Genomic DNA, 16,037 nt, shown 5'->3' with positions numbered 1-16,037 from the left:
ACTGAAAGTAATATTTAAACATTAAAAAGCACTTGGGAAAAGATTTATGTTTGGATCCGGATCAACAGAAGATTAAGACTGGACAGCTAAGAGATTGTTTGTTGTGACGGACACAGAGTTAGGCCCACGAATACGGCCGGTGCTCAATGTCTTCCAGAGGCTCCCACCGCATCTCTGTTGCCAGACATGTCTATCTGAGGACACAGCAGGTGAAACACTTAAGAACTATGTAGAGCTGTTCCAACTAGGAGTGTACAGTTAGGTATCCTAAGGTAGAGAGACTCAGAGAATGTGATTGTTTATATGGACTAAGTATTGGAGCATTCCCATGTACATACGTACGTACCTTGCACAGGGTAGCCCCGCCCCCCTTTATCAATATTCCCCAAATTATAATGGCTATTGCTTGAAGCTATTCGAAGCTGTTCCAACTGATGATCTTGCTATTAAATGTCTTCCTCTGTAGCATCGTCTCCGTCATGTCAAGAGTGTAGTGATCCGTAACCTCACCTTACACGAGACGAATCCTGCCCTCCTCTTAGACCCTATTGCCATGGAAACACATTTCACCATCCATCCGGCCCACTACCCAGACAAAGGTATGACTTAATCACGTGGTTTGGGTAGCATTTCTGCCAGTGTTACAATCGTACTAACTCATAGCCTTGATTGTTAATTATTCTGCAGTTCTGTACAAGAGCTACTCTGTGCCGAAGTCTTATGTAAGTTTTGTTCGTGGTCTCCTGATTGAATACACATTGAGTGTATAGAATATACCACACAATAGACTGTTGCTTAACTGTCCTCACTACATGCATCTCTCCCAGAACCCCTCTTGGGAGGCAGTGCAGTTCAATTACTCGGAGCTCCAGAAATACTCGGCAATTCCTTGTATCCTGTCGTATTATTATTAAGAACTGAGTGTGTTGTGGTATGGGTGTCTCCTTGACTCCAGTACTGTGTAGCATTCGTACTCAAGCTGTGGCTGAGGACAAACGGGAGTAATGAGATGATGCTGGTCTTTGAGAAAACCATCGAGTTGGCCGGCCTAGTCTATCTTGGAAGTCTGGTATGAAATCATCATGCTGTGTATACTTGCATACAGCATTACTGCATACAGTATTACGTTTGTGTTTCTACAATTTGTAATGATAATGAATGGACAATTTTTTACAATACCGTTACGTGTGTATACACACACACACACACACACATACACACACACACACACACGTCACAGGTGAACAAGGACAGTTCTTCGTACCCCCCCAACTCAGTGGTGGTGGGCATGTTTGAGGGCTACTACAGTCACCCGGGAGTGGGGGGTGTCCCCTGCCCTCCCAAGATCACCCACTCACTGGAGAAGCTTCTCCCACCACAGAGCTTGCTTGAGGTCAACAAGCTAGAGGTGAGACCACTCACATCGTGTGTGCACAATGCTGGCAGCTTTTCCCAAACACTTGAGTATTGGGAATTGTATTCTTTTACAATAACTAACAAACAACAATAATTGGTTTCACAATATGCAATCAATTTGTTTTCTCACCAGGTGAGGGACTCTTATGTCAACGCGACGTTGTTGAAGCTGGTCCGAGGTCAGGAGCGACTGAATCAAGTGGCCAGTGCAGCCACACAGGCTCGTGAGAGGGTGGAGTCTCTGACAAGAGAAGAGGAGGCGTGGTTTGCACGACGGAGGGAGCGAGAGCTGGTGAAAATGAGACTGGCCGTCCTCAGGAGTCAGCTGGCTGACACGGAGAGGGAGGAGTCTGAAGGTGCGTGTGCGTGGGTGGGTAATGGTGCTGTATAGTAACGTAAGTCTCTGCTTTTCATTGCAGAGAGAAATCAACTGTGCAAACTTCGTGATGAACTGGACACAAAAGGTCAGTCAAAAGTAGTGCAACTAGTAACTTATGTACTGTGTTATCCTCACAGAACAAGTGCTACACAAAGGCCAGACTGACTTAGGAAATAATAAGGAGAAATACAGAACAGATCACGAGGAGTACTGTAGGAAAAGGTCAGCAGCTCACCTTCACAACGAAGGATTTTTGCTCTAATGAACTTAATCCACACGTTTGTTGCCAGTTACTTTACCACTAGTTAGCTACATGTACTGACCACCCTCTGTCTCCAGGGACATGTTGGTGAGGGCCAAGAGGAACCAGCTCCTGCGGCAGAAGAATATGATTGTTGAGGCTGCTTTTACTTTCTTCATAACAGATCTCAAAGACAAGTTCACCATCTGTAACGTCATCCTGCAAAACTCAGACCAGTTAGACCGTAAGCACACTTATGTACATGTAACAATAGGCTTGGGCTATAGCCCATGGTCTTTTGGAAATTACGGCACGTTCCAAATTTGAGAATTGAGCAAACCATCTCCTTTGAGTTTTGATAGCCAGAACTTTAGTTACAAAGCCGAATCTAGTACTCTCAAAGAAATATGCATAATGATTGAGTGGCCATAACTTTAGTTCCATTGGTCCTATAACATTAATTTTATGATTTTTTGAAAGCTAACAATGAGCTTGTTAAGATTGTGTCTTAAAATCAAAAGTCTATTTTCGGCCTGTTCTTGGGCAAAATACCATGGGCTATTATAGCCCATGGACTTTTCCGAAAGTTGAAAATTATGGTCTGTTCCAAATTCAGAATTGAGTGTACCATCTGAACGGGCTCCTTCTAAGCTTTCAGAATATCATAAAATCATTGAATTTTGATTGTCAGAAGTCTAGTTACAGAGCGGACTCTAGTCTCCACTTGGTCTCCGCTAATCTTCCCAAAGTTTATCATAGTACAATAATTAATAAATCTGCCAGATTTTAATTTGAATCTGCTAGGGGGCAATTGCCCTTTCCCCCCCTCCAAATGCAGCCCTGACATGTCCCCCTTTCCCTCCCCTCCAGAGCCGAGCAATGTGGAGCAGCCTGGAGTGGCACTGGGATATGTGGCTCATCTCGTGCATCATCTTGCCCAGATCCTGCTCGTGCCTTTGCAGTACGAGATACGCCCGAATGGATCTCGCTCTCACATCTGCGACTACATCTCCAACGAGGCTATTATCGATGATATCAGAGAGTAAGTTATGTAAATATACACTGTATTGCACGGACACTGCAATGGACACTAATTAAGTCATGGTTGATATGTGTTCCATAAAATTGGTCTGTAGTTTAGCATACACAATGGATACTAAGTCATGGTTGATATGTGTTCCATAAAATTGGTCTGTAGTTTAGCATACACAATGTGCATTGCACATAAATGCTATGTCAAGTATGTTCATGTACATGTCCACTGTATTATTGTTTCAAACTTCCTCCATAGGTTCCCTCTGTATCTGAAGAGTGTGGAGAGAGCCTTGTTCCACTATGCTGTGCACTTACTGAATAAGAACATTGCCCAGGTGCACACTCTCACATGCACTTACAGAGTAACTTATTTGCACAGCCCATAGTGCATGTGGATTTTAATTAGGTCAACAAGTTGCTTGTCTGCATGTATAATTATGTTAAGATGTACATTAACCACAGTAGTAAGGATCTTAGGCTCTACTACTGTATTGTGTAATGACTCAACAGTAGCTTAATGTTATCATTCTGCACTATGCTGATGTTGTAGATTCGTCAGCACTGTGGCTATGGAATGTCCAAGTCTATGCTGAAGAGAACACTGCCCAACATCAAGTACATCCTCGAGAGAATCATCACAGAGCTGTGAGTCATCACATGTACAATATTGTATTTGTATGAAGTGTAGCTTGAGTGTAGAATTAACTAAGCGGTCATTAGGGCACGTGTGCCATCATGCAGTGTAGCTATACAGTAACTTGACAGACTGCTTGGAGAGTATTATTGACTTGAAACCATTATCAAATGATGTGCTTATCGTTATCTTTCTGCCACTACAGGAGCACCCAATCTGACAAACCACGTAACTCTTCCCTGCCGACCACACCCACCCATTCCCCCCTCCCCGTTGGTACCCCCGTGACAGTACCCATCGGAACAGGGACAGCCAGAGAGAGACCCAGCACCTCCTCTACTCCTCAAATAAGCTTCACAGCTGAGAGTGAAGAGTACAGTACATCTGTATCTTCGGCCATGTCTTTCCAACAATCGGAGGAAGGCAGTGGGAGCAGACCATTGTCGCCAGTGCAGATACAAGACACCGAGCAATCTTTCTATGGGAGGTTTGAACAGACTGATGCCACGAGTGGAGTCTCAGCTGCTACACAGCAGTATCCGACGATGCAGAGTGACCTCAGTGGTCGTCACTATCCCGTGAATGCGACCAAGAAGCCACTAGGCACTTTGTTCTCTTCAATACCAGAAGATGTCCTATCTTCAAGTCCAAAGTCAACCGAGCAAGTTTCTATGAACTATGTATCTCCGGGAAAAGCTTTACAAACTCAATCGTATGATGCCCATGCTGGTTTACATCGTGCCCAGAGTACAAAGTCAGAAGATTCTGAAGAAATGGGGTCAGCAGGAATGGACCTAACTAGACGAGACGATAGCAAAACCCCCGACAATACGCCTACTCTGAGAACAGAAGCTGTACTAGTAGCAGGCATAGGTAGCCCTGGATATGAGGCTGACTCCACCCCAAAGCTCTCGTCATCACTAGCACTTGCAGATGTGGCAAATAATCAGAGAACAATACAAGAGCAAAACACAGACATTGCAGTTGACCTAAATGACTCTCAACTTGAACTTAACAATGACCCCCTAGCATGTGAACAACTCAACAAAATCTCAACCAGTTCACAGCGGATACTTGACTCCGCCTCCCTTAGCCACACCCTCATAGAGGCGGGTTATTCAAGGACAGTTCTCGCTACTCCTCATAGGGTCTCCGGTGGAGAAGACATTAACAACATAAGTACACAACCAGCTGCCTCAAAGACAATAAACTATTCCAATGGTGAACGTCTTAGTAAGCAAGTCAAAACTGTTAACAATAAAACTGAAACTGACGGACTATTAGAAGATTTTATAGATGGTTTTTGAGTATTCTCTTGTGGTGTGTTAAATGTACAATATTCTTTTCATTGTAATTCAAAATTGGGTAGATACAATTATAATGACAATGAGGCTATGATTATAATCTATGACTATTATAGTTTATATAGTGTCTCTCTATTCATGCATCTGTTTCTTCCGTCGTTGGGCAACCGTCTAGGTCCTCCAGTACTCTCATGAAGTTGTACAAAGCATTATATTCGTTACCAAACTTGTACAGGCAATATTTTCGGAGATAGTCCAGGGAAGCTTCAAAACTAGGATCAAAATGTTCAGTAGAGTTGTTGTGAGGGCCTCCAATAAAAAATTGTACCTATGATTAAAGAAAGTAGAATAATTATATACATGTATCATGACCACCAGTTAAGTGCGTTTGAAAACTAACCAAAATGGAGTCAGTTCGCACTTTCTTTTGGAACATAGTATTTCTTCCCACCCTCGTGGCGGTCTCGTGAGCAGCCAGTACCCTACACACACCACGAGTCACGTTCAGATCATCCAGCTGTTTTATTTGGGTCTCGGTGGTGTTCAGGAGAGAAAGGAAGTGAGAGCTCTCAATGTAGGTGGGACGAACAACCTGCATTACGAGCATAGTTATTAGAATGTACTGCAGAAACTTAACTTAGAAATACATAATAACAGATATGTGTGTTTGCTAGATGTACAGGTATGGTTGCTCACACGCTCTTTGTAGTCTGCATCACTGCACAGGTCCAGAGCAGGCATTGTTGAAGTCATGTCCGGAATCTGCGTTGTTGTAGTCATGGATCTCGAGTGAGATGCACTGATAACCAGGAGGAAGACGACACAGGCAACGGCTTTAAAGGCGGACATTGTTAGTTGTTGTTATTTGCTCAGTGAGAGTAGAGTTGATCGATGAGGAGGGTTGTTTTTGCTGCTGAAGGCTTGAAGAGTGAACTGATTTGCCTCTCAATCTTGACATCCTTTATAGCACAACAGACAGCTGCTCGTACGAAGAGGATTTCCTTGCACTGTGCAATGGTAACCATGTTCTCGCTCAGTGTCTCATTGGTGTCTCAATGCTTTCCAGCCCCGTCAGTGCATACCTGTAAATATGATTATATGCTTGGTTACATTATGAGCTGATGGAAATTAAACGCATGTAACCATCAGATATTTCTTTAATGCAATGCAATGCCAAACAGCGAACATTGTTCTGAATACCAATCTATATAGTAAGCAAACCACTGAGATGTGAAGAGGACTCCCTTTAATGGGCAACTGTTGAGTAGCTAAATGTGATGTAATAACTATGCTGGCTACAGCTTTGCCCTCTACCCAGTGAAGTAATGGAAGTTCAGTACAGTATAGAGGGTAATTTTCGTGGGGCAAAATATTTGTGATTTTCGTGGTTGAAGGTCTGACCACGAATATTTTACCCACGAATGAAGCGACCTTGCCTACCTTTACCTGTAGTGCAAGCTCCCGTCAACTACGAAAATATTACCCACGAAAAATCTCAATGTTGCTAAACCACGAATATTTTATCCCCCGAAAATTACCCGCTATACGGTACTTTAGTTTACCATAAGTTATAAGCTCAGTAAAGTCAGATATAGCAATAACTTTTTTTACCTATGGTAACGTGAACAAAAACCTTAGGAATGTTACATAAGGTTAGGGTATTGTGATCACTCATGAATATTTATGAGTTTAATTCTGTCAGCTTTTTCTCTCTTGCAGGTTCAAAGAAGTCTGCTGTACTTATATTGTATGATTATCAACTCTATTGCTATTGTTTTGTGTAAGAATGCCATAATTATGAAGATGTATGAATGAGAAAAGTGGGCATCAAAACCGCAAGTATATAGACTATTTTTTGCGTCAATGTATAAGAGCAGTAAGTACTTTCAGCAAGCTTTATTGGTATCTATATGTAGCTAAGTACCTTCCAGAGGGCCAGACGAAGAGATATTTGTTGTAAAACTTCATACGGGCGAGTAAAAGCTAAGAGTAGACGGTAAGTATCTAAAAATACGTTTAATCTTCTGATAAACAGGAGGCTAGCTCCAACCGGATTGACTTTTTTCAAAATTTCTTTTCGTCTGGCCCTGCCCCTACCTTTCTTTAATTGGATAGAGCCCTCAGTTGAAGATTCCCGGGTTTATCCATGCTAAAAATTGACACAAGAAAACTCCAGTACAACTTGTCTGATGCTACATTAAAAACATAGCGATAATACTCCATAAATATCGCGGGGGCGAAACACAATACCCTAACCATAAACGATGACGCGTGTCCAACCTCCGCCAGTCTAAAGTCATACCCCCACAAAGAGGCAGATGGTCCACATTGCACATTGTGTTGAATAGTTGGTAATGCTTGAACGACATAACCATCCTAACTATTCTAACTATTAGAACAGAATTGTACACTTTAGGAAGAGGAGTACCTTACACTAATAAACATAGCCAAGGTGTCTATTGGGCACTTATGCTAGTCAATGAGTTGAATAATTATCAATAATAATTTTATTATGTTTCGCTATTCTATGTGAGAAAATGCTAACAACCAGATAGTCCCATAATATATCTACTGTATAGCAGCGAATTTCGTGGGGTAAAAAAAATTTTTATTTTTGTGGGCAAGCTGACCTCGACGAAAATTTTACCCACAAAAAACCTAAGTAAATGAAAGTGCTAACAGCGGTTACCGATAGTCTGATTGATCAGCCGCCCTCCTCAACCACGGGGCCGAGGGCCGGGGGGTGAGTGGGCAAGCGCTGATAAATGAGACTACAATGTACATTGTCGTACCATATCGATCCCCAATGCATGACAACACAGAATAAATCGTCCCAGCAACATAATTCAGGTACAGCACTTAGCTTACTTACCTATATTCTTTTGGCAGTCTTGTAGTTTGAAGCTGGTCGATCGGCTGTGAGTTAACTGCAGTGCATGTATACATCAAAGGGAAATTCCCAAACAGCCCCACCCCTCATCGCATCAAGTACATTTGCATAAAAAGTCAGCTGTGGACAAAAAGATAAAGTACTGAAGTATTACAAATTGTTGCAAGCTCTGACATGAAAATGAATCCTGCTCAGTTAGTACCTAGTGCTGTGTGTCTGCTCATGATAATGACAATGAGTGTTCATTCCCAAATTCAGGAATGTGAGAATGCAATAGATTTAGAAGGTGAGGTACACAGCACATGCAATCAGCTAGCTAGATATATCTGTCCATGACTACACAGCACATGCAATCAGCTAGCTATAGTTAGATATATCTGTCCATGACTACTCTGTCTGGTCTATTTAGATGAACAAACTTACCTAGCAAAATATTTGCATAGCATTAATGCATCTATACCATGTAGGATTTTCTGATTGGAATAGTCGCATTGAGATATCGTGTCAAGAGGGAGAGGGAGGATTTTTTCTTCAAGGGACGTTTCTGGCAGAGAACTTTAATTCTGAAGTTGATTTTGATGCCTACATTAGATTCAACTGCTCAAATGAGACACATTATGAGGTATGCATGCATTGCTGCAAATGTGTATGTGCATCATGCTGGCTCTCTTTTAAGCTTACACTCATGCAGGTATCATCTACCTTCACTATATACAAAGTTGGTAACAATGCTATGAGAATGATACCACAGCAGCTATCAGGGAATGTAAAATGCACTACATTTGGTTGCTATGAGGCCGTATACCAAGATCTTAATATTGACACTGTAAAATACAACTTTAGTCCAACTTTACCCGAAGAAAACTGCTCACCTCCAGTGAATGTAACATTCAGCCTTCCAGAGAGGAGCCAGAAAGCCGTTCCAACAAATACGTTTACCTTGAGCAGCAGCCCCACATTAACTAGCATCATCAGCTCTAGCTCCCACATGCTAGAAATCTACACAACAATTACAGAAAATCATCTGAGCTATGCTACTGTTCTGTCCACAAGCTTAAGTACGACTAACTTTGTAAGTTCTGCAGCTCCTACGACTAGCTTTGGCAGTTCTGCAGCTTCTACGACTAACTTTGTAAGTTCTGCAGCTCCTACGACTAGCTTTGGGAGTTCTGTAGCTTCTACACCACCAAACAACATGCCTCAAAGTCACAGCTTACACATAATGGGACTTTTGCTACTTGCACCCTTTTTTCTTCTTTCTTTCTCTTTATTAATGTGCATTTCTATTACTGTGAAGCGATGGAGGAAGAACAAGTGAGTGCACTGCACGTATCATTCTACATTAATTGTTGCTCTCATACAGGCTGTTAAATAATCGAAGAACTGGCTATGGGTTGCACAAGTATGACACTAAGGTAATTAACTGTTATTCATAGTTGCAATTTATGACACCAAAGGCGTATAAAAGAAGAGAGGGCAGCATGCATGCAAGCGCAACAGTAAAACAGCGTGGGCGGATGATGTGCACAAATATGCTAGAAATTTCTATTTTTAGCACTTTATGCAAATTCACATTTTCATCCGCCCACATTTGAATTCTGCACGCTAGTGTACTAGATAATGAGTTGCATGCCCTCTTCTTTTTATATGACTTTGATGACACTTAATGCATCAAAGTATATACTCACGAATTGCGGACAACTCCCCACACACTCATGTAGGTGTACGAGTGCATATCGGATGTATTTTTGGACATGACATTTGCTAAAAAATATCCTTCAGCGATTAGCGTTATCGACCCATTCCATTTCAAGTCAGCGGAACTAGCTCTGAGTGACACTCAAAGTGATGACGGCACTATCGACTCAGCCATAGAATCAGAAATACAACATACTCTTGCGGCTGCCCCAACGTTTACTTTCTCAGAGCCTGAGGTGTGCATTGAACAAGCTACTGATACAAGTATCGATCCTTCCTCTTACATAACTGCACTTGCTTATAATGATGGAGAATGCATGACACATTCTGAAGGAAATAAGTCCACAAGCAGCATGATATCAGCAGGAGCAGATCATGATCTTGGACATTCAACAGACAGGAGTGTGGAGAGAATGATACCCTCCCTCAGAAAGGATAAAGTTGAAGGAGGTTACATTGAAGCTCTTACCTATACAAGTAATGAATCGATTAATAACGTTGAGCAACAGAATGATACCTCTGTGTCTCCAAGCAACAACAGTTATGCTGACAATCATACTACAAGTGCTAAAGATGTCGGCTATATTCAAATACCTCCCGTTGTACAGAGTCAGAATGGTCCAAGCACTCAAAGTACCAAAAATGGCTACATTCACATGTCTGAGTTGAATTTGAATGTAACTCATGCTCCCTAGATTCAGGGACTACATATCCGATAACTTTCAGCACAATAGTCAGACTACTCTAATACGTTGTTGTTGTGAATACATCTTCATGTATGTGAATATTGGTTGATCCAGTAGATCTAGATCTAGCTTTACATGTGTTTCTACATCGGCGAGTGGCTGGATCAGAACTATAAAAGAGATAGAACAGTTCTTCTATCTAAGCTGCTGCAGACCAGCCCCACCCCTCTTTGACAGCGAAAGCACCGTGGATGCTGATCAATCGGTGGATGTGTCAAAGCTACATACATAAAACATAAGATTAATTATGAACATTGCTGGCAGCTGCATGCAGGCGGCCTAATCTTGGACTAGCAGAGGAGGTTAACAGATAGGGTTACTTTTAATTGCAAGATTATAATGAAAGAGATTAAATTCTTGTCCTTATATAGCGCAGTAAAAAAAGATAAGTGATGTGTGCAGCAATTGATTTTTGTTATTATAGTACTTCGACCGATGAACCTTACTCACAACACGTTTACCGTGAGGAGGGTCCGGCTGTAAGGAATTGAAGGATATGATGATGCACATTACTCATGATCCTTCGGTTTTGGCACACAATTCGAACAAGCCTTTGCTATGGTATTATCTTGAGTGACATAAACCGACAAACTTTCTGCTACTAATGGGACTCGAACTCGCAACCTCCAGATCTTGAGCATGGCGCTTTAACCACTTGGCCACCCAGGAATAATCATTGTCGATCATTTCCCACTCTTTGAGTTTCGCCTGCATGTTGTAGGAGAGCTGGAACCAGAGCTGGAACTATAATTCATAATTCAGTATGATGTACATGATTAAAGTGATATAGGCAAGCTGGTAAGTGTACACGTTTGGTGTAATGCATGCATGGCCATGAATGTAACTTCAAGCCCCAGTAGAGAGTACCCTCCATGCGCGCTCGTGCACTCTCACGTACATTCTCATTCCTCCAGCAACCTCCTCGAGTGGGTCTCTCCAATATGACCACCTTCTTTGAGCTTATCAGCTTGGATTCCAAGCAGCTCAGGACAGCAACAAACTGTTCCTACATGGAGGAACCACTGTAGTCTGTACGTGTTTCAGCAATATTCATTTCGTGGGTAATATTTTCGTGGTAGCTGCTTGCACTGCAGGTAAAGGTAGGCAAGGTCGCTTCATTCGTGGGTAAAATATTCGTGGTCAGACCTCCAACCACAAAAACCACGAATATTTTGCTCCACGAAAATTACCCGCTATACGGTATGTGAATAGGTTGAAAGTACCGTATAAAGTGAGTACGTGGTGTTCCTGTAGCCATGGGAGACGGGAAGTAGAGACATTCCAATTCTAGCTGTGATTATGTAACGTGTATGTTGTCGACATATGTCCATAGGTGTACTGTGAGTCATGTCTATGGTTTAGAATTACATATATTGGTCACATTGGTAATTGCTTTTAATTTCCCAGTGGAGCTGTGGTGTAATTATTGTATTGTGTAGCCGAATTATCCCAGCAACCGAATTCCTTCTACACTACCAATCTATTAACAAAAGTTTTCCTCGCATATTTGTCATAACATCATGACATTGAAAGTGTCCACACATAGTCTAAATGACAATGTTACCCTCCTCTCCCAATAGGACACGAATCTGATGGCTAGTCTGAAGGAAGAGCTGCATGTCTCCTTCGAACAAGCCTTATTCAAGGACAGTTCTCGCTACACTCCTCCTAGGGTCTCCGGTGGTCCGGTAGAGAATACAGTAACAACATAAGTACACAACCAGCTGCCTCAAAGACAATAAATTATTCCAATGGTGAACGTCTTAGTAAGCAAGTCAAAAACTGTTTAACAATAAAACTGAAACTGATTGAACTATTATAATGTTCTCTTGTGGTATGTTATTACAATAGTATATTGTAATTCAAAATCAGTACAGCTAGTGTGATGAATGTTAAAAAACGACGAGTGTATGATTATCTATGACTATCATTCTATTCAGTTTGCCTGCTCCGTTTTGCAACCTCCTAGATCTGTCAATAGGTCCTTGAACTTAAACACAGTGTCAGCAATTGCAAACTCGTGGTACAGGCAATATTTTCGGAGATAGTCCAGGGAAGCTTCAAAATTGGGATCAAAATGTTCAGTAGAGTTGCTTTGAGGGCCTCCAATAAAAAATTGTACCTGTGATTAAAGAAAATAAAAGTAGAATAATTATATACATGTATCATGACCACCAGTTAAGTGCATGAAAACTCACCAAAATGGAGTCAGTTCGCACTTTCTTCTGGAACATAGTATTTCTTCCCACCCTCGTGGCAGTCTCATGAGCAGCCAGTACCCCACACACATTGCTAGTCACGTTCAGATCATCCAGCTGTTTTATTTTGGTCTCGTTGAAGTTTAGGAGAAAAAGGAGGCGAGATTTATCAGCAAGGGTGGGGCGAACTACCTGCATTATGAGCATAGTTATTGGAATGTACCTCAGTACTTTACTTAGCTTACAAATAATACATGTATGTGTTAGATGTACAGGTATGGTTCTCACATTTGGAATGAAGTGATCAAATTCGCACAGTATGCTCATTGTATTCATGGATCTCGAGTGAGATGCACTGATAACCAGGAGGAAGACGACACAGGCAACGGCTTTAAAGGCGGACATTGTTAGTTGTTGTTATTTGCTGACAGTGAGAGTAGAGTGTTGATCGATGAGGAGGGTTGTTTTTGCTGCTGAAGGCTTGAAGAGTGAACTGATTTGCCTCTCAATCTTGACATCCTTTATACCACAACAGACAGCTGCTCGTACGAAGAGGATTTCCTTGCACTGTGCAATGGTAACCATGTTCTCTGCTCAATATTTCAGCCCCGTCAGTAATACCTGGAAATGTATTATGCTACAAACATTAAGGCATACACTGCATGAGCTAATAAAAATTAAATGCACGTAACTGGCAAATATTTCGTTAATGCAATGCAATGCCAACAGCGAACATTGTTCTGGATACCGATTGAAAATGGATACCGATTGAAAATTATTCAGTCTTGCGTATTAGAACCAGCAATCCTGAGCATATTCAATGCTGTCACACCTACATGTACATAATTAAGGTTACTGCTCAGCCTACATGCAGTCTACAGTTATACCCACACATTGATTACCACGAAGCAGATGGTCCCCGTTGCACATTGTGTTGAGGTGGTAGCAGCGGTTACCGATAGTCTGATTGATCCGCCGCCCTCCTCAGCCACGGGGGGCGAGGGTGGGGGGAGGTGGGAAAGCGCTGATAATTGAGGCTACAATGTATTGCCGTATCGGTATCCCCAATCAACAACACAGAATCGGTAATAACCAGCAAAATAATTTAAGGTTACAATAAACTAGATAAACTAGCTTACTCACCTATTTTTTCTTGACTGCTCTCAGTACCATTACAGTTTTGACTTCATAGCAGGAGGCCCAGCAACAAGAAAGGAGAAGTCTGTGGGGAAATTCTCAGATAGCCCCACCCCTCACACCTAGATCTACATATTGTTGCAAATTTCAGTGTAATCTATGTTGCAAGCTTGTGCGATGTGCACATGCATACTCTAGCTAGCTAGCTTCCAAAATGAATCCTGCTCAGTTAGTACCTAGTGCTGTGTGTCTGCTTATGATGATGACAATGAGTGTTCATTCCCAAATTCAGGAATGTGAGAATGCAATAGATTTAGAAGGTGAGATACAGTGAACAACTTACCTAAAATGTGTGCATAGATCTAGCTAAATAATTGTAGGAACCTCTGATTGGAATAGTTGCATTGAGATATCGTGTCGAGAGGGAGATGGAGGATCTATTGCTCAAGGGACGTTTCTGGCAGAGAATTACAATCCCAACGTTTTTGATTTTAATGCCTATATCAGGTTCAACTGCTCAAATGAGACACATCGTGAGGTATGCATGCATTGCTGCAAATGTGTATGTGCATCATGCCGGCTCTCTTTTACACTCATGCAGGTATCATCAACCTTCACAATATTCGTAGTTGGTAAAAATGCTATGAGCATGATACCACAGCAGCTATCAGGGAATGTAAAATGCACTACATTTGGTTGCTATGTGGCAGTAAACAAACCTACTTTAGAAATTGTAAGATACAACTTTAGTCCAACTTCACTGGAAGGAAACTGCTCGACCCCCGTCATCTCTCCAACAAATACGTTTACCTTGAGCAGCAGCCCCACATTAACTAGCATCATCAGCTCTAGCTCCCACATGCTAGAAATCTACACAACCATTACAGAAAATCATCTGAGCTATGCTACTGTTCTGTCCACAAGCTTAAGTACGACTAACTTTGTAAGTTCTGCAGCTCCTATGACTAGTTTTGTAAGTTCTGTAGCTCCTACGACTAACCTTGGGAGTTCTGCAGCTCCTACGACTAGCTTTGGCAGTTCTGCAGCTCCTACAACTAGCTTTGGCAGTTCTGCAGCTCCTACGACTAGCTTTGTAAGTTCTGCAGCTCCTACGACTAGCTTTGGGAGTTCTGCAGCTCCTACGACTAGCTTTGGGAGTTCTGTAGCTTCTACACCACCAAACAACATGCCTCGAAGTCACAGCTTACACATAATGGGACTTTTGCTACTTGCACCGTTTTCTCTTCTTTCTTTCTCTTTATTAATGTGCATTTCTATTACTGTGAAGCGATGGAGGAAGAACAAGTGAGTGCACTGCACGTGTCATTGTAGGGTGCATTTCATTGTTGCTCTCATACAGGCTGTTAAAGAATCGAAGAACCGGCTATGGATTGCACAAGTATGACACCAAGGTATAATTACTGCTTCATAGTTAAGTGATTGCATGCATCAAAGCACTCATTGCACAAATTGCTGGACAACTCCCCACACTCATGTAGGTGTACGAGTGCATATCGGATGTTTTTTTGGACATGACATTTATACTTCCTAAAAAGTATTCTTCAGCGATTAGCATCATCGACCCATTCCATTTTAAGTCAGCGGAACTAGCTCTGAGTGACACTCAAAGTGATGACGGCACTATCGACTCAGCCATAGAATCAGAAATGCAACATACTATTGCGGCTGCCCCAACGTTTACTTTCTCAGAGCCTGAGGTGTGCATTGAACAAGCTACTGATACAAGTATCGATCCTTCCTCTTACATAACTGCACTTGCTTATAATGATGGAGAATGCATGACACATTCTGAAGGAAATAAGTCCACAAGCAGCATGATATCAGCAGGAGCAGATCATGATTCAACAGACAGGAGTGTGGAGAGAATGATACCCTCCCTCAGAAAGGATAAAGTTGAAGGAGGTTACATTGAAGCTCTTACCTACACAAGCAATGAATCGATAAACAACGTGGAGCAACAGAATGATACGTCTGTGTCTCCAAGCAAAAACAGTTATGCTGACAATCATACTACAAGTGCTAAAGATGCCGGCTATATTCAAATACCTCCCGTTGTACAGAGTCAGAATGGTCCAAGCACTCAAAGTACCAAAGATGGCTACGTGTTCATATGTTCAAATTGATTTTACTCATGCTCCCTAGATTCAAAGACTATACTACGTAGTACTCTAATACTGATGTGAATAATTAATACTATTATTATACCCAGTAGAGATCTAGCTTTGCATCCGTATCTACATAGACCAGTGGCTATATGCTATATAGTCTATTGCTCCATATAGAGCTACAAATGTATGAGTACCTACCTATGAATATCAGTATGTTGCTGCAAACCAGC

The 16,037-nt window shown here is 41.8% G+C and overlaps 5 protein-coding genes across 12 annotated transcripts; 3 read left to right on the top strand and 2 right to left on the bottom strand.

Moving 5' to 3' along the window:
- Positions 1-13: 13 nt before the first annotated feature.
- Positions 14-5,080, top strand: LOC135340626 (UV radiation resistance-associated protein-like). The gene is made up of 14 exons (XM_064536944.1): positions 14-209; positions 467-599; positions 688-722; positions 828-891; positions 966-1,069; positions 1,241-1,408; positions 1,550-1,772; positions 1,836-1,880; positions 1,933-2,017; positions 2,135-2,280; positions 2,907-3,078; positions 3,328-3,406; positions 3,622-3,716; positions 3,911-5,080. Exons 1-14 carry the CDS (start codon positions 147-149, stop codon positions 5,010-5,012), a joined length of 2,514 nt encoding a protein of 837 aa, XP_064393014.1. The 5' UTR covers positions 14-146; the 3' UTR covers positions 5,013-5,080.
- LOC135340665 (uncharacterized) lies at positions 5,070-8,016 on the bottom strand. Its single transcript, XM_064536998.1, has 4 exons — positions 7,882-8,016; positions 5,706-6,091; positions 5,410-5,601; positions 5,070-5,337 (listed from the first exon to the last, which is right to left on the bottom strand). The coding sequence occupies exons 2-4, from the start codon at positions 5,856-5,858 to the stop codon at positions 5,146-5,148; spliced, it is 537 nt and encodes a 178-aa protein (XP_064393068.1). The 5' UTR covers positions 5,859-6,091; positions 7,882-8,016; the 3' UTR covers positions 5,070-5,145.
- Positions 8,009-12,246, top strand: LOC135340641 (uncharacterized). 4 transcript variants are annotated; one of them, XR_010396420.1, is made up of 7 exons: positions 8,009-8,185; positions 8,367-8,521; positions 8,591-9,213; positions 9,263-9,314; positions 9,621-11,141; positions 11,258-11,374; positions 11,924-12,246. XR_010396420.1 is itself a non-coding variant. In XM_064536966.1 (5 exons), exons 1-5 carry the CDS (start codon positions 8,074-8,076, stop codon positions 10,290-10,292), a joined length of 1,614 nt encoding a protein of 537 aa, XP_064393036.1. In that variant the 5' UTR covers positions 8,009-8,073; the 3' UTR covers positions 10,293-12,246. The 4 variants fall into 4 exon arrangements, 1 of the variants encoding a protein (XP_064393036.1); XR_010396419.1 differs by having other exon boundaries at positions 11,258-11,574; XR_010396418.1 differs by having other exon boundaries at positions 11,258-12,246.
- LOC135340666 (uncharacterized) lies at positions 12,073-13,906 on the bottom strand. 4 transcript variants are annotated; one of them, XM_064537000.1, is made up of 4 exons: positions 13,444-13,906; positions 12,830-13,162; positions 12,542-12,733; positions 12,073-12,465 (listed from the first exon to the last, which is right to left on the bottom strand). In XM_064537000.1, the coding sequence occupies exons 2-4, from the start codon at positions 12,944-12,946 to the stop codon at positions 12,280-12,282; spliced, it is 495 nt and encodes a 164-aa protein (XP_064393070.1). In that variant the 5' UTR covers positions 12,947-13,162; positions 13,444-13,906; the 3' UTR covers positions 12,073-12,279. The 4 variants fall into 4 exon arrangements, with proteins under 4 accessions (XP_064393070.1, XP_064393071.1, XP_064393073.1 ...); XM_064537001.1 differs by having other exon boundaries at positions 13,685-13,816; XM_064537003.1 differs by having other exon boundaries at positions 12,830-13,178; positions 13,685-13,794.
- LOC135340639 (uncharacterized) lies at positions 13,773-15,954 on the top strand. 2 transcript variants are annotated; one of them, XM_064536963.1, is made up of 5 exons: positions 13,773-13,998; positions 14,059-14,216; positions 14,280-14,983; positions 15,039-15,090; positions 15,178-15,954. In XM_064536963.1, the coding sequence occupies exons 1-5, from the start codon at positions 13,893-13,895 to the stop codon at positions 15,820-15,822; spliced, it is 1,665 nt and encodes a 554-aa protein (XP_064393033.1). In that variant the 5' UTR covers positions 13,773-13,892; the 3' UTR covers positions 15,823-15,954. The 2 variants fall into 2 exon arrangements, with proteins under 2 accessions (XP_064393033.1, XP_064393034.1); XM_064536964.1 differs by having other exon boundaries at positions 13,856-13,998; positions 14,039-14,216.
- Positions 15,955-16,037: the final 83 nt, after the last annotated feature.

Source organism: Halichondria panicea, chromosome 9 (genome assembly GCF_963675165.1).
Source record: "Halichondria panicea chromosome 9, odHalPani1.1, whole genome shotgun sequence".
In the NCBI taxonomy this organism is placed as follows: Eukaryota; Metazoa; Porifera; class Demospongiae; order Suberitida; family Halichondriidae; genus Halichondria; species Halichondria panicea.
The sequence above is the reverse complement of the archived record's forward strand: the minus strand, read 5'-3'. Positions and strand labels throughout refer to the sequence as shown.